The sequence below is a fragment of the Rutilus rutilus genome (genome assembly GCF_951802725.1).
Source record: "Rutilus rutilus genome assembly, chromosome: 13".
Classification (NCBI taxonomy): Eukaryota; Metazoa; Chordata; class Actinopteri; order Cypriniformes; family Leuciscidae; genus Rutilus; species Rutilus rutilus.
Genome location: NC_140218.1, coordinates 15562363 through 15586396, shown reverse-complemented (window position 1 = coordinate 15586396; position 24034 = coordinate 15562363). Strand labels below are relative to the sequence as shown.

Below are 24034 nucleotides of genomic sequence, written 5' to 3'. Positions count from 1 at the left end.
AGCCCCTGACACCTCCTCTACAATGTGCCAGGCAATGTGAACAGGTCTTGAACTTTCTCTATGTAGGGGGCATTAGCTCATGGTCCTGGTCAAAACCCAACTGTCAGATAAGCTAACTGATGAGAGCTACAAATGTGATTACCCTCCTCCATCTGCAACACACCACATTCAGACGCAGAACAATACTTTAGGAATCAAACACGTTATCTAATGCAGTCACCAGTAATTTCATTGATGTGATTCCCATTGATTGTGTAGAACAAAGATGGAGAGGTTTTAATAAAACACAATAGTGGCTAGTATTAAATCCAGATCCCACACTGTTAAAAATTACCAGCATTTCACAATAATTAACAGTATTATTTTACAGTAACTTGTTGTAATTAAGTTTCCCTGTAATATCCCAATGAATACCTGTAAAAACAACAGTATCCTTGGATTTTACAGCATTTAACTCTTATTTTACAGTAAAATACTGCAATCAAAAACCTGCTGTTATATCACAACAAGGTCTGTAATATCACAGCAACACAGTGGAAAAAAATAAGGATTTCACAGCATTAAACAGTATTATTACAGTGAAATATTGTATTGAAATATGCCCTGGGAAGTCACATGACATAACCGAACTGTTTTGAATTTGAACTGAAAAGGCGCGGTCGTGTCCCTCTTCTGAATTTTCGGGCTGAATGGAGAAGGTGAGCAGCATGCATGTTTGCAGCACTTACACCCATGTTATTTTAATATGATAATAATATTTACTTTCAAATAAACGTTTATCGCATGACACAGTTCACATTTTGTTAGCAAGTGCCCGGAATTGTTGAACGTTCTCTCACAGCATTTGCTAATAGTAGTAATGTTAGTAATGACGAGAGTTTAGCTATAAGTTAATTTTTCATGTCACAGCACCGTTTAGACAAATCTGGTGTTTGTAAAGTTTATAAAACCAATGATGGGACAAACATTACTATTTATGTGTGCACATTTCTGTAATTAGTCAAGGTTATCATAGATTAGCAGGGCTAACCGTTAGCTGTTTAACTTTAATAACTGATTCAAACCAAACGGTCCATGAAAAAATATTTTTCCAGCGGATATCCTAGTTAAAACATGACTGAGCTAACTGCGTTCCAGGCAACCTGTAACCCGTGTTTTTCCAACCTTATACCCGTGAAAGTGCACTGGAACGGCAGTCAAACCCGTGACTTCCCACCCGTGAACTCGTACTAGATCAATGTACTCCCAGTTACGAGTTGGAAAAACACGGGTTACAGGTTGCCTGGAACGCGGTCGTGTTCGACAACGGGAGGGTTTTAACACTAGGGTTTCCCACTTGTCCTGATATGAATGAATAATAATTGTAAAAGTTGTAAATGCACTTTACATTGAGTGAGCAATCTCAAAGTGCTACAGAAAAAAACACTATAGCTATATATACCACTATCATTTTTGAGGATAAAATTAAATTACAATGATCATAATCTGCATTCAAACTGAAATTCTTATTGTTGGTTGCATTTGTGTAATTTCTCCTTTTTCTTTTCTTTTCTTTCCAGGTCATCAGAGAGAGTTTGATGCTTGAAGTTGATGTAAGATTTTTTATTCAAATATTTAAAATGCAAAATGAGTGATTACACTATCAACATTTACCTTGCATGATTTACTACCTCTGACCAATGAACAATATTTATCCTTTATCCTAAATCCATGCTATTGTGTGTTAACTATGTTAGAGCCATGTGCCACTGGTCAATACTGCAGAACTCCCCAGCAGCCCCTGCTTGATCATTCAAGGTAATGTTACTTTGATCTAGTATCGACATTTCTAACTCATTATTTTGTTTTCATTCTAGAAATCTACAAGACCACAATAAATAATAATAATTATAATTATAATAAGAATTACATTTGTATAACCATTTGTATCTTAAGCAGATCGCAAAGTGCTCATAACACATAATGTTGTATCTGTTCATTTCAGGTGACATGATGAAGCCCTCTGGATGGCTTGTATCCATCGAGGGACATGTCGTGATGGGCCCACACCCTTTCTTTTTACAACGGAGTAGCTGCTTTCTTCAGCAGCTATTACGTCTTCAACCTTGAGTATCCTGCCGCTGGATCGTCGACGCTGGAGTTCATTCAAAGGTATTTTATAAAGATAACATTTAATCTTGTAATTCACATTATAGTTCAGGCTTCCAACTCAATGATTGTCTTGAGGTCTAAAATGCTGACAAACGAGGTACCTGGTGAGACCATCCTGATCTCGCGAACTCATTCAATTTCGCTCTGCAGATCAGTCTGGGTTTCTACACATGTTATGCTGACAAATACCTGCCGGTCCAATCACAGCTATTTATTTTGTTTTGGGGCAGGCTATGTGATGATGATTTTGAAACGTCTATTGCGAAATGTGAATGCATTGAATGAAGTAGATTAAATTTTATTTCAAAGCAGAACTAAATGCTCTCAGGCCCTTTATTGAAAAGGATATGTTTGTCATACTTTCAACAGGGTTTGGTTTTAATTTACCAACTGGCCAATTTTGTAAAGATGCATTTCAGTGGCGGCACACGTTGATATGGCCTCTCATAGTAGAAAATCAACCCTATTTGCCTCAGGCAAACCTAACCTGAGGCACCTTGGCTAAAAATGGCTAAAAAAAATATGGTGAGAGTAAGATCTAACAAGTTTGGATTATAAATCTATTAGGGTTTGATGTGGGGAAAAAGCACAGCAAAAAGCACACCTTGATAAATGCTGTCTGCAATACATACCCTAAGTCTATTTAAAACTGAAACTATCTTTGCTTTATTAACAGGTGCTTCCTGGGCATCAATCCTGAAAGAGGCTCAAAGACCAAGAAGCGGACAACAATGAACCCTCATGTGAGCACCCTTTTGAGGAAACTTATTGACTTTGAGTGGGCATCATAGTTTTTTTTTTGCAGCGGTAGTTGTCAGGCTCAGTTTTGAGTAGCCTTGTTCTTTTTGTAATTTTTCAAGACAACTTTGCACTACAAGATTTTTACGTGTGGACTCATTATAATGTTTGAGACTGAGAGGAGCGCCTGACCCCTTTACGACATTCCTTCATCGCTCTCTTATCTTGCCATGAAGGCCTCATTCCCATCCTGTCCATTACTGTTATTGTGACACAGCTAGATGAATAGTTGAATTGTGAGACAGGTAGTTGAATTGCGAGTTTGCACAATTTCTCTGCATTTTCTGCATTTTAAGATGACTTTTATGACTAGAAAGTTGAATTTCTTGAACTCTTGAAGTTCTTGGCATCTGCTGTACATTGAAAAATATGTATTTGTTAATAAATATGCCATTGGGCTAACATTGACTTTACCTCAGAGTTGTTTGTTGGGGGGGAGGGGGTTAATTGTACAATGATTGTAAATTCACAGTAAATTATTGTCAACTTGTACATTACTTTCACAGTACACACTGTAAAATACAGGGCCTTGTTGTAACAATGTACAGCAAAAGATTGTAATTCCCCAGTAATGTACTGTAATATCACAGTAATTGCTGTCATTGAAGCTGTGAAGTTACAGTATACAGTTGTGCTTTTACAACAATGCATTGTAATATCACAGATATAAAATTACAGTAAATTGCTGTGAGTATATTTCACAGTATATTGCTGTAATCCTTACTGTGAAAGTCATGCAAAATTTATCCAATTATTTATTGTAAATTCACAACGAAAAATTTTGCAGTGCAGAGCAGCAGTACGGTGGTCTCTAAACTGATAATTCAGTTCGAACTGACAGCAGGCAGAAGCTGAGCTACTGTCTGAGGAGTGAATAATTCAGCTGTCAAAGCTCAGAGCAACAGGCTGAGGGCCGTCTCCCTCACACACACACACATGTTCAAGCAGTGGTGTATAGCAGCAGGGGAGATGATAGGGGCCTTATTGATTTCAAGAAAGCAGCCAGACAGTGGGTCGCTCTGACCCGGGGCTGCATAATAATCCAGGTTTGATTATGTGAAATTAGAGAGTGTCATAGTGTGACTGCATGAGGGCTTCTTTTGTTAGCCGAAGACAAAAGACATCAAAATTCCACACTTGATTTCAGCACAAACTGTGTGTTGTGGTTTAAACCCCTTTCCATGGCTCTTTGTTTGCCAATCTCCCACCCCCCTCCGCATTTGTGGAACTCTCTAGCGTGTGTGTTTGTGTGTTGCATGCGTGTGTATATACAGATGGTGGGTTTGGATGCACCCCACTGCTCTCTTGGCTGCTCTGCAGGCGTATGCTCAGCGTGATCGGCTGGCCAGGTTTGGGGAGAAGGGGGGAAACACCATGATGGCTCAGGTGGCCCAGTCTGGTACCAGTCATATCATAAACAAGATTCTTCCATTCAGCCGCAAGCCCACTGCGGACCTGTGAAAAGCCAATTTTGCAGACGCAACTGATGCCCCATGTTCCTATTCCCTTAACAGATCATGAGACGGTTATATGATAGAGACATGTCCCGATTTCTTTCCCTCCTCCAGGACAGCCAAGGAGGAGGTAGATGAGCTTGAGCAAAGGAACCCTAAAACACCACCGGAAGAAATAATGGGCCCTCACTTTGTAGAAAAACGTGAAAGAAAACACATGCGGTTCAATTCGCCTCATTTAATCCAGCCGCTCTGACAGGACCCTTCTGCGACGATGTCGAAGAGAAAGTCATGAAAATATTCCGGTAATGAGCCTTGGCTGTCTTTGGGTCTCATTTTGTACATCCAGCCAGCACAGTGAGAGGCAAATGTGGCTCATTTTTATTTGACTGGATGGATCTGCACCAATCACCTTAAGCTTCTGGCTTATAGCTAATACAAAACATATTTCTTTACCTTATGGTTTTAGAACACGGTTTCCTTGTATTAGCTGTCTGCCATTTGCTATGCCTGTTCCATCAAAACAAACTTTAGAGACAAATTTCATTCAATTGTTTTGGGGCCCATCAAAAATGACACTGAATATTCAAGATTTGGGGGAACCAAATGTAAAAATTATGTAAAAATGTTCATTAAAAAGCCCCGAATCACTTCATCCTTACTCAATCCCTTTTTTTTTTATAAATAATTAAATCACAAAAAAAAAAGTACATTTTATAAGTAAAATAGTGCAAGATTTTAAGGTCCAGATTTACTAACAGCTTTCAGCAGCGCGAATGCGTGTACACAGTTATTTTTACGGCTGACCTTATTGCATAAATATTTGTAGGAGTTTCCATTTCAGACGCAAAATTTATGGGAGAAGAGTATATAAACGAATCACGCAAAGCAAATTACTAAGGTTTTCGTTTTAGATTTGCGCCATTATTTAACGGCCAAAAAACGTCTTAAACCTGACTCTAATTTGCGTTGCTCTTGGTAGATTGCGTTGATCATTATGGAAATGATCCGGTTGAATCTGTGTTCTTTAATGTGCACATTGTCAATAAATCACCCGCAGAACTTTTCACTCCCATTGGCACTTTTATGAAATTGTGCTCTCCCGCTAATTTGCCCTGTTTAGTTGTTTTTGTTTCCTGTGTTAAGCATAAACCGTGCTAAATTGTGTTAGTTTTATGTTTAGAACAAGAAAAACTATGAACAAGTAACTTATTAAAGTTACTACAAATAATATGCTAAATAAATAAAATGAATGAATAAACAAATATATAAATCATCATCATAATCCTAATACAAATGAAATGTAAATTTTTTATAATAAATAAAGGGTGTCCTTGTAATACTATACCTGCTGTAAACCAGCCGTGTGTCTGGTGCACACCAGCCACAAAAGTAATACTTCAATAGCCTCAAAAATCCTTACAGGTCCAGGGCAATCTTCATTCAATCCTTTATGAAATTTCCTTCCCAACATTCATCACTGTCTCTGGCATCTATCGCCCACCAGTGTGCCTCTCGCTCCCTGTTGAGTTCTGTCAGCATTGTGCCAGCGCACCACTCGAGGCTGACATCCATCACCCACTCGGCGTACGCTCGCTGCATTAGTATTATCACCCTGATGGTAATTCACGGTGCATCACACGCTCTGAACGGATATAATTGAAGACAGTGCTTCTGTCAATAACTTACACATCTAACTCTAGAGAGCAGGTCATGTAGCGGAGATGGGAAACCTGACGATACGAAACCCGGCCTTATTAAGTGAGTCCAAGACCATACGAGTATTATTAACATATCAAAGGTTTGTACTGACATTACAGTCTCAGAGCGTGTCCCTCAAGAGTAAATGACACAAACATGAAGCGTGCAAGATGCATCCATCAGTACGGCTACTAGTGCTGACAGCTCTCGCAAAATGATCTTCACAGGAGGACCGATGCAGAGCTGCTAGATTGATTCTTTTCACTGTTGGCCGGCAACGCGTTAGGACAGACATCAGAGCCGCTCTTCCGACACATGCTGTACCCCGAAAAGGCAGAACTTGCCACTACCGCTGAGTAACCCAGAAAAAACAATCACCTCACGCCGTGCAGGGTGTTTACAATTGCATCTGAGCCATTAGCAACCCAGACAAAGAGCATATGCAGCTCTGGCAGCGCCCGTGTTGGTGGGATGGCAAGCAGGGGTGGGCTTCACCCCGGACTCGGCCAGGACCGGCAGCTAAACCTGCAGAGGTGCTCAGGAGGGGAAGCGCTCGATCTACAGGGGGCTTCATTAACAGCCTCTCGCCACAAAACAAGAGGAGGAGTGCTGGGCCCACTGTGACATTCAGCAGGGATACATTGACAGGATCTGTCTGGAAGCACGCAGACACATTATGGGCTGGCACAGCCTGAGACTCCACTCAAATTTGGGCAGATGTAATCGATAAAAGAAGGACAGGGGTTTTGTTATTCCGGTATCTCCGAAGCCAAGGCTTTAAAAAGCTTGGACTCGATTAATGAGAAGTATCTTGGAATCGCTGCCAGACACCAGATCAAGCCAAATGAGGACGGAAATACAAAGAACCTGTTTTGAAAGACACATGGAAATGGTGAAGTCAATAGCCTCTGCAACATAACAAGTCCATTATTAGCTAGCCAAAATATTAACAAACGTATTATCCTGATAGCCAACACATTTATTATCCTCACAAAGAGAAATTTAGCTATATACTTGAAATGCATTAGCAAAACAAAGAGGAATATATAGAAATCAGTCATAAATATATTTACCATCTTCTAAAATAATGTTGTTGTTGTAATTGATTGTAAGACAACAGTTAGGGGCTGGTAATGTTGTAGCAATTTAAGAAAATGTATTTGGTTTCATATTTTTGTTACAGCATCATAATACTATTTGGTTATGTCTTGGTTTAATTCAATCTGTTAATTAAAAATTGAATACGTCATAAAGGGCGTAGAAATTTATTGAATGGCAATATGTCAGAGACGATTTTTGACCACTTCATAAGTTTGTTAGTAGTATTTCGTTTTGTATAATTGATATCTTAATTTCAATCGATATTTTGATGATCACTTATTTTGGATTTAAATAAATAAGAAGAAAAACAAACAACGCCTGTAAGTGTGTAACCAAACACAAGCCCACTACCATGCTTCAGTGGCCTTGAGAAAAAGCAGAAACAAGATTTACTCTAAAAGCATTAACCAACGTAGTTGTGCCTTCAGGTTCCTTTACATTCCTCAAGACAAAGAAGCCCTGAAATACTGTAAATAGAGAAAGATACGGTTGTTGTTTTCCACAACACCGACAGGGAACAAAGTCATTTCTTAGACAGAGAGAGAAAAAGACAGAGCGAGTCACACGGCACTGCCTTCGTCAATTAGACAGCTAGCGCTAATGATAATATGCTAGCAGAGTTTCTTGACAGAACCGAGCCTGATTACTTGAACTGGAAGTCACTTCTCCATGAGACTCCTTTTTTGTTTAATTAGGCTTGTAAATAATTATTACAATTAAAGCCTGCAATTAGGAGACTGAAGCGGCATTATTAGTGATGTGACGGATGTCAGGGAGACCTCTTGGTGTGGTGGGGCACGCACAAAAGCTACGGCATTATGCAGTCATGTGCTGACAGCTCGAATGACTGTTGATATGCTAGAACATTTTAATTGCAGATGGTATTATCTTGCTATCCTCACGTCTGATCCCTGCGACAACAGCGCAGTTGCTTGAAAGTGTTCATTTCAGTGACTCTAGGAAAAATATCAAGTTTGTGTCAGATATTTCTCCTAAAAATCCTTTAGAGAAATACAAACAGAACCAAATGATAGTATACATGATGTACTTCTGGGATATGATGAGTACAAAATTGAGAAATTAGATGATTCTGAGATATAGATAGCTAAAACTAAAATAGAATTTAGTGTGAGATGTGTCTTCTGCTTTAATCTCTGGGAAAATGCTCAAAAGTTAAAACTCTGGAGATTACAATTCTCATCATTTAAGTATCAACTTTGCCTCAGATTATCATAAATCTCCTTAAGGGAAATAAAGATCAGATACAAATGAGAAATGAGATGATTCTGAGAAACAAGGAGTTAAAACTGAGAATTTAGTGTGACAGCCAATGCAATCTCTTTCTTGTCTTGCTTTAATCTCAAGGAAGAGTTTTTGCTCAGAAGTTTCAGAGCTCTGGAGACTTGATTGTGATTCTAATAAATGTTTCACTACTCTTTAGGTGTTTTAGGAGAAATATCTGAAACCAAGCTGATCCATTAACGTAACGTTTCTGAGAATCGTTTCCAGAGCTTTGATAGAAACACATCTGAGCGATGTAAGCATCTATGTAGACACTTGATACTTCAATGAAACATTGCTAAGAAAAATCTGAGTAAGAAAGGGATTTCCTATGCTTGTCAATGTCTTATGTTTCATTTGAGTCAGTTTTACTTCTCCTAAGGAGGTTTATCTGAGCCAAAGTTGATACATGAAAAATATCTGAGAATGACAATTAAGTCTTGAACTATGAAAGAGAAACCTCTGAGCAACAGAATGTTCCTATAGAGATATAGACAAAACAAACTCCTTACATCACAGAAGTCTCATTATCTTCTGCCTCAGATGTTTCTCTTAACACACTTAGAAAAAAATAATAAAAATTAGACACTTAAAACTGATACATTTGTTGCTTTAATCTCATTCGATCGCTGAGGTTGGTTGCTCTTTCATAGATCATTTGAACTTTTCCAGCACTCTTTTTGGACGTTTTTCACAAAACAGCAGGGAAACGTGTTTAGCCACTCATCACCGCTAATGCTTGTCAAGCCGTTTTACGCTATCGACATCTCTCATTGGGTGGTCCGACTCGAGATTGATGCACAACAGAAAAATTGCAAAGCCGAATGCACCCTCTTACCTCTGCCGCTTTCAACCACGGTTCTGCTTACTAGCCGCGTTATGCTGCGCCCCCACAGAGCCACCGCTCTCTTAACAAGGCCCCAAAACAAGCCACGCAAGCAGATCTCAAATATCCACCACCTCATTTGAGACTATTAAATCAACACCGCACTGAAAGCCCCTTAGAGGCTTGTGAGACAGCAACAAGCATTCAGCAGGTACAGACAGTGCCGATAGCGCCTGCCTCCACTCTTAATAACAACCAGCATGACACTGGCTTGTCTTCGTTCGCTGTACTAAATCTAGGACTAGCCTGATGGGTCAGAGGGCGACATGGGGTACAACCGGGCTGTTTACTAACAAAACCAAAGACATTTCACCTCAAGGTCCAAATTCTCAGCTGAACAAGAGCTAGTTCGCCGAGCAGCAGAACAAATTATTTATTGACAGCTCAGCTTGCATTGAGGGTGGAAACACGGAGGGACGGAGGGCAAGAGAAAGCACCTTGAAGCCGATGCGTATTTTAATTAAACACTTGATTGGGGCCGACAAGAGTTTTGCTATCAAATAATGAGGTTAGGACTGGCCAATGGTTCTTGTGCACCAAACCTGATTAGTGCAAATCCTCGCTTTAGTCAATTAGCAATGCATGAATGCAAGAGGAGGGATGCATTTCATGTGATGGTGACTGCTCCACATTGAGGGTTCATTCTAGTCTTGAAGGAGTATCTGTAAGGGTGAATAGCAATGGTGACCATATACAATTGACCTTTAGGGTGACCCTGGCAGTTTGATGCACAACACCAGGTCAGGCGCTGACCCGAAGACCGCAATATACGCGGCGTTCAGGCATAAAGCCACCTGGTGTCTGGAGAGAGTGTGAGATTGGAAACGGCTTTCACAGAATGAGTCGGCTAAATAGCTTCATCAATAACGCTGGACGCGGGACGTATCGACAGGGGCATTTATCCTGATCTGTCCCTTTGTCAATAGCAAGTGAAGCAGTCACGTTGACACTTAAACGTGCACCTTATCATTGGAATTGATTCCCCTACCTGTACTTTCTATCGTGCAGCAGTGACCCACTAAAAATTATAACAGACAATATTATATCAATCAGTCCTGCCATTGTGTTAGCAAGATAGTATACTAGCAAGATTGAATTGCTAATCAAAAAGAATGATTGACAAAAGCAAAATGCACATCACTGTTCATTTAATGGCCTGCAGATGTCAAGCAGTCCTAAAGCCCTCTGTGTGGCATCAATGATCTTTTGCTATCATGCGTCACAGACTAGCATTGTCCAAGCCCTGGCGTTCATAAAAACACAAGCATGGATTTCATGGCGTGGATACTGCATCTGACCCCAAACCAAACTATATATATTACATTTGAACTAATATATATACACACACAGCAAGTTAATTTCATAAACTAGTTGTTTAGTAACAAGCAACAAAAATGCTACATTTGTTAGCATTAGCTACAGTAATGCATTAGATATCATGAGCTAACAATAAACAAAAGGATTTTCAAATAATTGTATTTCCAGTAATTTCATAAGTTTAGTAACAAGCAACAAAAAGGTTTAATTTGTTAGCATTAGCTAATGCATTAGATATCGTGAACTAACAATAACAGGATTTTTACACCATTTATTAAGCTTGGCTAATGTTAATTATAGTAGGCCAGGTTTATTTATATAGCAAATTTCATACACAATGGTTATTCAATTTTGTGAATTGAAGTGAACAGTGAAATTATTTAATAAAGAATACAAAATAATCAAATGTACTATTTTTGTGCTGTTGTTTATAGTTAATTCATATTTGTTAATGCATTAACATTTATTTATATAACTATGCGATGTTAAAATGTTTTAGTATGTTACATTTACCATTACTAAAACATGTTAATTTAAATAAATAATACAATTAATACCATTCAGAATAATAAATAATGTATAAGTGCTGTTCATGATAGCTGTTGCCTTAACCTACTGTGATGTAAACAGATATACGCAATAATGGATACGCTGGACTGGTCCAATTTCTCATGAATACAATGGATCTCATTTCTCATTCTTTATTCTTAAAAAAAGAACATTTTCATTCTTCCCCGTCAATTACCATGGCGGCTACAGTTAATCTAAGTCTTTGTCCAGGGCAGCATGAATGACAGTGATTGGTGGATAGAGGGGAGAAAAGAGGTCGCTGGTCAAGACACAGTCCTTGTTCCCATTTTTTAGCAAGAGCAGCTGCACTTTCACAAGGTGACCAGGGGTCAAGGCAATGCTAGAGGGCATCTGAGGCTGAGAAGGCACTTTTTTATTGGCAAATATGCTTGAACTTTGGGCACAATTCCTCAGTTTAGCTCATTGTTAGCTGAGCTAGTCAATAACGGAAAATGGCAAAACAGAATTCCAGGCTCTGGGTCTTTTCCTGCGCATTGTGTATAAGAATCAGGAGCTGTGCGCACACACTTCTGTTAAGTGAATATTAATGCTGCTTTGTTCTCATTAATCACATCCTCTGCTCTGTTGATTTCCTGTTAGCCCTTTCATCATATATACCCCCATCCCCCTAACCATGCTACAGTCACCCAAACGCTGACATCCAGACACATGCGCACACATTTACAGAACGCCACACACACAGACACAGAGAAACCAGTGGCTGTCGGCCAACTCAATCTGCATGCAGGATGAGGGCCAGTTCAAACCAAACAAAGGCAAACAAGAGACTCCAAAGGCACCAGGCGTAAATCACAGGCTAGATATGGCTTCTTGAGTGCACTATCTGCGCAGACAGGATTTCACTTAGTTGACATTTGACTATTTGCTTCACAGCTAGAACAGAAATGTTAATAAAATTGGGCGATACCTTTTTATATGTATGTATGTATGTATAGTTCAGTCATGAAACTCTAGAGGGCGCAGGCTGAGAGGTCCTTTACATGCAATATACAATTACATCATTACCGCATGACACAAGCTGATTGGCCTCTGTTGATCCTGCAGCCAATGAGATTGCTCACTCAACATTTAAATAGTCTGGTTCATTGTTTGCTGTAAGCTAGTCATGCAGCTTGTTATTAGAGTTCCCCTGAAACCCTCTACCTCCCACAGCTCCACCTGTCTAGATCTGCTACGAGATTTATCTGTCTATTTATGCAGCAGCAGCAGTAGCATATCTTACATCTCACAGCAGCATGTCTGTGTATCTAGTAGCACTAGCAAGTTCATACTGCTGTCAGGGGCTGGGCTGTTCAGACCTATGGCCTCAGCATTATAAAATACATTATATATAAAAAAATATAATTGTGAGTCGTTTGCCACTAATGAGTTGTTAAAAGTTTTATTGTATGACTGATTAAACGGTAAAAACGACAATCGGGCAACAAAACACTGACAATCTGACACTTATTTTATCCTAAAATACATAAAGCTTAAGTTTCACTTAGAAGTTGGTGATATACAGTACATTAAATTAAATTCTAAATAACTAAAATGTCACTAATGTATACAGTGGATTTTTTTTTCACTGTATACACACTGTTTTTTCACTATATTCAAGCTACTTAAAAATGTTACAAATTACACTATCCCTATTTGGAGAAATGTTACATTCAATCACAAATGCCTCCAATTGCAATGGCTCTAAATTTGACTAGGTCAGCGCTGAACGTGGAGACAATCTTCAGCTAGGTAATGGAAGAAGAGTGTTATTTTAGGAGCTGGCTGGAAATGGACTGTAGAAGAGAGGAGAGGGCCTCTAAACAATCTTACTCCGGGTGAAAAATCCCATTTCCCTGCGTTTGATAACCACACAGTTCATTTCCTACACATTTCCCAGACAAAGGTAGTGCAGGCCTAGAGTGTCTCTCTGTGCGTGTGTGTGAGTGAGAGATCAAAACGGTAAATACATGCATATGACTCGAAGTGTGTGCGCCAAAGGAGGCTAACGCTATGCAAAGACATAGAGCAAATAATCGGGTTCTTCAAGACGGGGAAAAAGGGAAGCCATGCATGGATTTTAAATTTCACAGCTGAGCACTTGGGAGAGAAATTGCCAGGGTGGAAATACGGAGGCTCCTTTATTTGGTTGATGATCTCGGTTACGTCGCTTTTATGAGCTGAGGTGGGGAGGCGAGAGAAGGGGTCGAGGATAAGGAGCAGATCTCGGATTCCCAAGTTCAGCCTGAACGTTTACGGCTATGTGAATGACAGCAACATATGCAGAGAATCTGGTTTGGTTGTGAAAGTCAACGCTTCATTCACAAGCGTCTCCACGTTAGTCACGGCATTGGAAATGTCACGCCGCTCTTAATAGTGGGCGTGGGATGGACAACGTCAGATCAATCTCAAGTCGGGTTTCTAAGGCCAACTCACAAAATCAAACTACTGTGCAAAGCTTCAGAGGACGACACTGATGACTCATAATGCATGTCTAGAAAAGAGGCATTTGCCAACAGACATGTTCACATCTTATTACGTGCTTTTGAAGCTATGCTTTCATTGCTCTAAATGGATGCTTGGTGGGTTTTGACCTATGGCCCCAGCAATTAAATGAATAAATGATTCATTGTGAATCGTTCGCCACTAATGCGGTGGGAGTTAATAACAATTTTATTGTGCGACTGATTAAACGACCAATCAAAATAGTGACAATCTATTCTCAAGCCCTCTCCTGCCTGATTGAAAAATAATTGTCACACTGTTGTGCCATTTCAGTTATCTGCATCAGGTCTTTCAATTAAAGTTAGAGATAATGTGCTATATTCATAGATTCATAGTGAATAGATCTATTTATAACAATCTCACCCTATAAAAATGTCTTTGTTTTTTTAGTTTTGTGTGCTGATATGCAAAAAGGCTAGTCAGACAAACCTGCAAGGCAATATTTCTTTCCTCCTCGCAGTTTGCATAAGGGATTGGTTTACACGCTTCGATGAGAGCGAGACCAGGGCCGTAGTGTGTGCTGGAGTTGGTTACATGTGTTGGATTTGCATATGGCAGCAGGTGTGGCGTTGCTTGTGCACAGGCCTCATTTGATTGTGAGGTCGTACAGATGACACATAAGCACTGTTCCAAAAACCAGAGAGCTCAGCTCAAACGTTCATCCAACACATCATATTTTAAAAAATATGAATAAAAGGAAAAAAAAAAAATCCCAAAATGTGTGTATATACTATATGCACATGCAATATTTATAGACATTTCATATAGAATACATCCAATACACTAAAATATAAAGTCCAGTCTATCTATCTATCTATCTATCTATCTATCTATCTATCTATCTATCTATCTATCTATCTATCTATCTATCTATCTATCTATCTATCTGTGTGTGTGTGCGTGTGTGTGTGCGCGCTGTAGTGCGTGTAGATTACTTACAAATTGTAGTTTACTGCAATTACTGATTCCAAATTACAAGACAAAAATCTTAGTTAGTAACGTAGTCAATTACACATTTAAGGTAACATAATCTGACTACTTTTTGATTACTTTTAGATTACTTTTGACCTAACTCGTTTATCATATTGATTTGAATAGGATAATCTTGTACTATACTGATATAAAAATACAAAGAGAAAGAACATATATTAGTAACCATAAAAATGGAAAAGTAAAATATGAAAGTAACTAATCTGATTACGAATATTTCAAAACGTAATGTAATCTGGATTAAGTAATCAGATTCCAAAATTATATGTATATGTAATCAGTTACTACCCAGTGTGTGTGTGTGTGTGTGTGTGTGTGTGTAAATTCAATAATAACAATTACATTTATATATATATATAAAAATATATATCTAAATTTTTTTTTTTTTGCATTCGTAGAGTGTACCAATTCTGTCACTATTCAGATTCAGGATGCCGTCTATGCAGCACACTAGGTTTTCAAACAGAGACTCCCACACACATGGCAGCAGTTTGCCAAAGCGGTGACAAATAAAGACTGTTTACAGTCAGTTAGAATGTAAAACCTAGATGAGATATTTTTGAAACCGTCTTTGACACACATTTAGCAAATGTGCATGACATCGCTAAGTCTCCATGTCTCTTTCAACGACTCCCTTTTTGTTTCCCTCGCTCGCCACTCTCTCCCCTCTGTCTCTGTAAAGCTGTTATCAGCTGAAACAGCTCTGACCTTTCATAGCTGTTAGCCTCTGGCTCCCTTCCCCAGCCAAACAGCCACAGCACTTTATCACAAGACTATGAATTACCACAGAAAGGACACCATCTCACCGCCTGCGTGATCTAAGACTATAGCCCTTCATAGACACCGCCTGCTTCCAAGTCCTTCATAGACATTCTGTAAACACGTTTGACATAACCTGTATTTTTTTTGACTGCTCTGGTTGTGGACACAACCTGTCTGGAGCTCATTTGTCTTTCAGTTCCAATAACTACGGACCATTAACATGGTATTCGTACATATACACTGAGACAATGAGCCCTAAAGTCTATGCATGTGTGTATACACACACACATGTGGTGTGTGTTTGTGTGTGTGTATTTCTTTTTATGTCAGTGTGAGGCAATCCGTTTCTAGACTATTTGTTTTCATGTGAGGGATGGCTATGCATTTGGAATGAGCTGTATTTATGAGTCTTTGAGAAAATGCACAATATATGGCATCATAGAAAAGAATTATAGATGCCAAATGGGAATGGCGGTAGTGTGAAACGTTTGTGGGTAAAGATGGAGTGTCTGTCTGTGTGTGTGTGTGTGTGCATAAAGTAAAATTACATGCTGGTTTGAGCATGTTTGAATGCTAACCGCAAATCCACTGCTGCCCATGGTGTCTGATGCATGCATGCATGCATGTAAATATATGATTATAATAAATCTATCCATCTATACCCACATATACATGTGTACTGCATTCTTCACATTAATCACAAGCCTTATTAAACATAACCATTGTTTAGTCACAAAAAAGGGTGCAACTACATTTAAAACAACATAAAATAATATTTGCAACACATTTAAGTTTCATAATGTGGAAAATAATATAAGACAGGACTTGATTTTATCCATTACCAGATTGACTAGATCATGACAAAGTAAAAAATGCTATAATATTACTAAGCGATGCACAATATATCTGGACGATATCGTTTCAACCAATTTTTTTATCCTTCCTTTTTTTACCAGTATCAGTTGTTTTCACCTATTTGTACATTTTAGAATTTTTTTTGCTGTCATTTACTGCCAACTTTGCCAGTAAACATATAGACAGTTTCCTACACATCCCCACAGAGCTGCAACAACTACTCTGGTTCAGCCATTTTGTGAAGTGTGAAGCGTGAGTACGCCGACTGACTCCTCAAACAGCAGCGTGCTGGGGTGACGGGGGCCGTGCGGTCTTTAGCAAAATGTTTTTGTTCCTCTCAGCCCAACAAGAGAACGTCTCACACCTGCACCCTGAATATTGACACAACTCACAGAAGATACGGCAGGCGTTATGAAGAGAAATACCTCCGAGAGCAATTCAACCCGAGTCAGACTGAAAGAACTCATTGAGCTCAGCGATGCCTCTCAACGTGGTCGTTTAATAAGCTGTAATATTGAATTAATCACCTGAAACACTTAAAACAGGACAAAAGTGGGTGAAGAAATCATGGAACGTGCTTATGGCTCTTTTACGATGGGATCGGTTTGAATTACTGCATGAGAGGGACGAATCTTATGAGGTTTCAGCGTACACGATTCCCTAAAGACTGTTCAGCGCTAGTGAAGAGATACACAGGAATTTATATACACAGCCTAATCCCAAACAGCTACATTTGTTTTCCATATGAGAACAGGGATTTTCAAACTTTTTGATGCCAAAGACCCACAAATATGATGATCCCACTTCCAAAAATATAAATAAAAAAAGGCAGCTATAATTTGTCACCTATCATTTACACTATGTGAGACAAATATAAGTCTCATCTTTAATAAAATAAAGAATAAAAACTGGAGAAAAAACCCCCCTGACAAATAAAATAAAATAAAATAAAATAAAATAAAATAAAATAAAATAAAATAAAATAAAATAAAATAAAATAAAATAAAATAAAATAAAATAAAATAAAAAAGCAGTTGACTCGGATGATGGTTTATACAGTTTGCCACAACTGCCCAATCAGAAACAAGTATTTTTAAAAATTGCATAATAATGTACCATATTTTACTTATTTTGCTCTACTTTTTTAATTAAACTGAATTGAAAATAATGGAATTAATAAAAGAAAAAAGAAAAGAAAACAGTATAAATATATATAGAATAAAAAAAACTTAAGTAAATTAATAAAATCTTATCTGGAAAACTTTGTATTAAGTTACTTTTTAGAAAAAAGTTTTTACTTTTTTGTAAAAATGTAGCATATGAATTCAAATCAGAAATTGTTATCACAGTAAACATTCAAAAGCAATTTGTTAAAAAAAGGATTTCTTGATATATATTTAATAAACAAAATTACACATTAACTTGGACAGATAAAAAAAAAAAAAAAATTGTAAAATACTTTTACTTTTTCTTAAATTTTTTTGGCCCCAGTTTGAAAACCCCTGAGAACTAGTCCACAGAAAACCCCTGAGAACTTGAAAACTAGTCACGAACAAGTTTGTAAGTCCCTAAGTTTGTAAAACAAACCGAAATTACAATGGAAGTTTAAATGCATAAACATGTATATTTGTGGTAATTGACAGAATACCATAGATGTTGTCAATAGAGTTTGAACTTGTATTTAACTCTAAATATTTTTTAGCTTTACTGAAACCTTACCTTTAAAAATAAAGCATGTTTTATTAACAACATTAGCAATATTAGCAAGAAAGAAAAGAAAAAAAGCAGAAGATGCAAGGGCCCTGGACTCAAGCCACAAAGTTGATAAAATTCTGGGGTCACTTCTACGTGCCTGATAAGTGTGACAGGGTGTGTGCGTAGACACAAAGTGCTTACTCAACAAGTCTCCTTCTCTTTCTCCTCCCTTTTCCTCTCATCTGCTGCTATGCGTGATGCCCAGTGGGGCTGACCCAGCGGGCCGCCCGTGTACAGATATGATGTGAACCTGTCAGCCCGCTGTGCATTAAACCACCTCTCTCATTACCGCCACACCCGACCCCATCCCACTGCCCACGTGTATCCCAAGAGGAGATATCAACCCTCTACAACGGATGCTAAAAAAAGCCTGGAGATGTAAGCAACCGGCCTGGTCATCCATCTCTGAGCAGAGACAGTATTGTTTCCTTTCCTTCTCTTTAGAGACTGTCTCTCTCTTTTTCTTCCCTTCGTTCTCTTTATTTTATAGTCTGAAATAGGGTTGGGCGATATGATGGTATATATTTGTCAAGGCAAGAATAATTAAATCTGCTGCGTTAAACTAGTTAAACTGATTTACTTTATAATTATTGGTTATTTTACAACACCCTCAAACCACTGCTCAAATCATCTAATAGCATTTATAATGTTTCACCATCTTGAGACTCTTGATATATAATGTGAATCAACATTACTACATAAAAAAAAAGAAAAGAATTTTTGGTTTTAAATTTCAGTAAGAATAAATATAGCCTATGGAAGACTAAATATTGCCTCAGAGTAAAAAAAAGAAAGAAGGTAATTGTTTAAATTAAGTTTAAAATAAGAAAAAGGAGAGATAAAATGTCAAATCATCTTAAATAAAGTCGCATTGTAAGATAAAAGCTGCAACTGTGAGAAAAAAGGTGCAAAAACAAGAAATGATGTCATATTGTGAAAATAGTCACACTAAGGTATGTTTCCATCCACCTATTTTTACATCCATTTTGGGATATAGAAATGGAAAATACCAAGATACACATCAAATCTAAAACTGTGCTCAAGTGAGGTAGATATATTTTTTATCCAATAAGAAGACAGAACTAAGCACAAACTACGATGGAAACACATTTAGGACATAAATTCCCTCAAGTGCACAACAAAAACCTCATGTGACTTTGCCTCACCGGTGGATGTGATTGGATAACTAACCAGCGGACCAATTTCAATGCACAGCATCTCAAACGTTTGTTTGATCATTCTGAAATGCCTGAGCCAAAGTCTGTCATCAGACTGTCACCGTCTCACATGATTGCGTTCCCAAACACCAGCATCCGGATAACATGACAGGGTTTAATGTGTTTCGTCATTAATGATGTCGGAAAGAAGAGCCACAGTGGCTTCCCCGATTGCAGCAACTTCCATTTTTATTACAGGTGGTTTGAGGCAATTTCCCATGAAGTGACGATTTTTTTTCTCTCTTGAACACATGGGATGGAAAAGCTGCTTTGTTCACAAATGGTTTATGCGATATTCCAATTTTGCGAATAGGTTAAAAATCGCAACTTTGGATGGAAACATAGCTACTGTGAGATATAAAGTAGCAATTACAAGAATACAAGTTGCTATTGAGAAATAACTTGACAATTACCCTTTTTTGACTCAGAGGCCAAGTGTTTTCCATAATATCTTGATGTATAGGGTTACCGTGATATAAAATGACTCATACCGCCCACGTCTACTCTGCAATGCATCCCATGGGAAGTGTTGTGTATTGATATTGTATGAGCAGGGTCTCTCTCCATCTCTCTCTCTCTCTCTTCATTATGCTGTCAAGGGAGGGTGACCTTGTTCTCTCTCCATCTCTCCTCCTTCAGCTGTCCCTCCATCACTCTCTCCTTCAATGACACAGCTACTCTACCCTCTTCCCATTTCTCTCTTTCATTAATGGATGCTGTCACGTTCTCTCCGTCCTACAGCTGTTATGAATGGAAGAAAGAAGCAGAGAGGGGAGAGAATATACATGTATATATTCAGACCTGTCTCTCCGACATGACGTAGATGAAGCTGTTGTCCAGGGAAAAGGCCATGTCTCTGAGAACAGGGCTTCCATCTTTGATCACCGGCAGAGTTTCATACTGCACGCCACCTTGAGGAGGACCGTCAACCCGGATCTAAGACAAAAAGAAGAAAACATGCCATCATGAGCAGAAATTGACCACTTGTCTTTCATTTTCACCATCTGAAAATTCGGCTTACAAGATAAAAAAAAAAAAATAAATAAATAAAAAATGTCAAGGCAAAACTGCAATTAGTGTGTGTTGCTTTTCATATTATGTATATATATATTATATATATATATATATATATATATATATATATATGTATATATGTATGTGTGTGTATATATATATATATATATATATATATATATATTATGAAATGTAATAAATTATTACAATATATAATACAATTGTAAAATATTATTCAATTGTTCTCTCTCTATATAATTGTATTGCTTATATTTATTCTAAATAGGACAAGAACAATTTAATAAAATTATATAATTGTATTATATATTGTAATAATTTATTACATTTCATAACGTACATTGTATTTTACATTACACACACACACACACACACACATATATATACACACACATATACATACATATATATATATATTTTTTTTAGATATATAATATTACAATTATACAATATTTTATTAGCTATACAAAAGTAGTATATTAGCACATTTATTTTGAGTAAAATAAAATAAAAATATTCATAGAATATTTAATCTTTTTTTACAAGATTAAAGATTTTTTCACAATATATTTTAAATCAAAAGATTAAAGCTGTTTTGATCAGGTCAAAAAACTATAAAATCAAATGAAATATGAATTGACGTAACAGGTCTCCTCCCACTGCATTCACCCGCCCCAAAAGACAATTGAAAGCCCAGGACACATTACGGCTGTCCTGCATGGAGTTTGATCGGGGTTAGTCCAAGGTCATGTGTCTGTCTAGTACTGCTTTACAATAGAGCAGACGAGGAGGCTGAGGACGACCCAAACAAAGACCCAGGAGAATTAGTGAACAGAGCAAAGATCATTCAACAAAACCAATCAAAGGCTACGGTTATGATAAATCTATAACCAAAACAGTTGTCGTTCTCTGCAGTCTCTCAACACAATTCTGGCCAAGAGTAGAAAACAAGAAAAGAAAAAAGAAATTCATGTCCACGCTACACTAAAGCCCTGTTCAAGCATTAGTCCACTCCAGTGAATGTAAAAACCATCTGTGAGCGGCAGACTCCCAATCCACTAAACTGACATTTACAGCACACAACGGTAAATGTGTTCATACATAAAACATGTCAGCCAGTCAACAAGACCCGCCTCCTTTTGCTCGGCCGAGCATGACCCTGATACGACCTGGTGCGCACCGCAGGGACCTTATGTCATGGAGAACTGTGTGTCCAGTAGTCCGCGGAGGGCACTTTGAAGAACATACTTCATTTGCAGTCAGGAAGTGGGTCTGGCATTCTGGTTGTAGAAGTAAATGTTGTGTTCACTGGTCCGACGGGGGACTATAAAGCAATCAGACATGGACACCGCAGTAGGTTCTGTGGATGTAACTGTAAAAGTGATGGGAGGCATGCAGCTTTAATGGACTAGTATATCTTGGTGGATAGAAAAACTAACCCCTGTTATATAATGTATACTTCACACACTTTGTTATGAGGCTTGCATTGAAAAGCCATTAAAATTATCTATATAATGTATATAATTGGAAGTCCAGACGAAGAAGATCCCTGCTCTAAAGTGGCAGGCTACATGTACAATTACTTCAGCTACACTGACCCAGAATGGGTTTAATCTCTTTTCAAACTGTCCTTCTTCTATTTTTACTTTTCCCCCCCCAACCACTGATCTGTCAGTCACCTGGCTTGAGTCTCGTTCTGTCATCATTGTTCTCTCTGCTTAAGGTTTGCCTTCTCCTTACAACCTTCTGAAACATTTGCTCATTACTTTTTCATTATTGAATTTGGCACATTCTTTTCTCTCTCTCCCTCGTTCCCATATGCACATTATAGATGGCTGCCGTCCCTTTGGCTCCAGTGTAAGTGCAGCTGTCTTTCTCAGAGCCCACGCAGAACTACTCCCGACAATCACATATCATTCTGTGTGTTCTGTGTTGAGTGCGTGTGCACACTGTCACCTACTTTAAATAAAGATGAGCATTTTACATGTGCTTGTGTATTCGATTTTAATGTCAATCAGCACCGATAATCATGACAATCATTTCACTTATAAATGCATGCTATACTGCCTCTTTCTGTTTCAAATAGTCATTTTGCATGTTCATTTATAGGCTTCTATATACAAGTGTCTCTTTGTGTATATATTGCTCTGTGTATTTGCATGTGTGGTTGTATTTGTATTTGTATTTGTATGAGGGACTTCTGAGACCGTCGGTCCCTTCCAGCTGCACGTTCTTGCCAAGAGGATGCTTTTGATGTGAGAATGTAAGCGTGCAACAACAAAAGTGCTTGAAGAGAAACCAGAAACAAATTCTCTTGCTGTTTAACACGATAACAAACTGCAAAACAGTCTTTTCCACACTGTACATGTGCGCTTTATACGTAGATATGTGCACCCACATCTGAAACAACCTTTAGGGTACCTCGTTCTGAATACATCCCATTTCAGATTATTCACGTTAGCTAACTCTTCTCGAACTAGAAACGTACTGAATACAAATCAAAAGATTTTGAATGCTCACATCCACATAACCCTCCCACCACTAGAGGGATACTCGACTCTGTTTACATCTAAAAGTCTTTATTAAAGCACAACTCAATCTTTCTTTAAAGCGATTACATGACAGAGTAGACGTAAGGGAAGAACTGGGTAATTTAATTCCAACACAAAGCACTGAAACATAAACCTGCTCAAAGAAATTCAGCAACAATATTTACTCTCTTGTCTATTTTTAGCCATAACCTCTAAACCACATTAAGCATGAATGATCAAAGCAGAAAAAGTACCAGAAAAAAAAAAACTGTATGTGTTTCCTATTTGTATTTCTCTTTTTTTTTCCCTTTTTTTTTTTTGCAATAAAAGGCAAAGAAAAGCACGGACCTCGAGAATATTGTTTCCAAACGCTGCGGGACTCGTGCACAATGGATGTTCTTGTTTAAATATGTGTGTGCATGGGAGCGCAAGGGAGTCAGAGACAGAACTCAGACTGACAGAGCAATCTGTCCCGTGGCCTCTCTCAGATCTTCCGTAATCCATTTTAAATGTGTAGGCTCATGCAGTATGTCGAGACACACAGAGAGAGAGAGAGAGAGAGAGAGAGAGAGAGAGAGAGAGAGAGAGAGAGAGAGAGAGAGATTCCTCAAAATTGTCTGCTCTCACAGGTCAAATGTCAGTGCTTATCCAGTAAGGAAGGGGGTAACGCTAACTGAAAGGGTTAACTGTCAAAATAAGGCCAACCTGACCCTCAACGTCTCCCAGATTCGACTCACTAGTAACAGACAGAAGGATTCAAACACAATAGCTCTGTTCTATAACTTAGTGAGTTTCCTAGCTATCAACTGCCCATCAATTTCAATTCAATATCATTAATTCATTCATTATTCCTTTACCATAGTTAATGTGGATGGATGGATGGATGGATGGATGGATGGATGGATGGATGGATGGATGGATGGATGGATGGATGGATGGATGGATGGATGGATGGATGGATGGATGGATGGATGGATGGATGGATGGATGGATGGATGGATTTATACGGATAGACAGAACGATACAGACAGATAGATAGATAGATAGATAGATAGATAGATAGATAGATAGATAGATAGATAGATAGATAGATAGATAGATACGGATAGACAGAACAATACATACAGA

The 24034-nt window shown here is 38.2% G+C and overlaps 1 protein-coding gene and 1 long non-coding RNA gene across 2 annotated transcripts in view; one reads left to right on the top strand and one right to left on the bottom strand.

Moving 5' to 3' along the window:
• Positions 1-24034, bottom strand: part of plxna2 (plexin A2) — a 209356-nt gene that overhangs the window by 98637 nt on the left and 86685 nt on the right. The window contains exon 4 of the mRNA XM_084428724.1: positions 20145-20279. Within this exon, the coding sequence (XP_084284850.1) occupies positions 20145-20279 (135 nt within the window). The remainder of the gene's footprint in view (positions 1-20144; positions 20280-24034) is intronic.
• On the top strand, positions 585-2124 carry LOC311302711. Its single transcript, XR_014629656.1, has 4 exons — positions 585-698; positions 1560-1592; positions 1739-1797; positions 1985-2124. It is a non-coding gene; the product is annotated as an uncharacterized lncRNA (long non-coding RNA).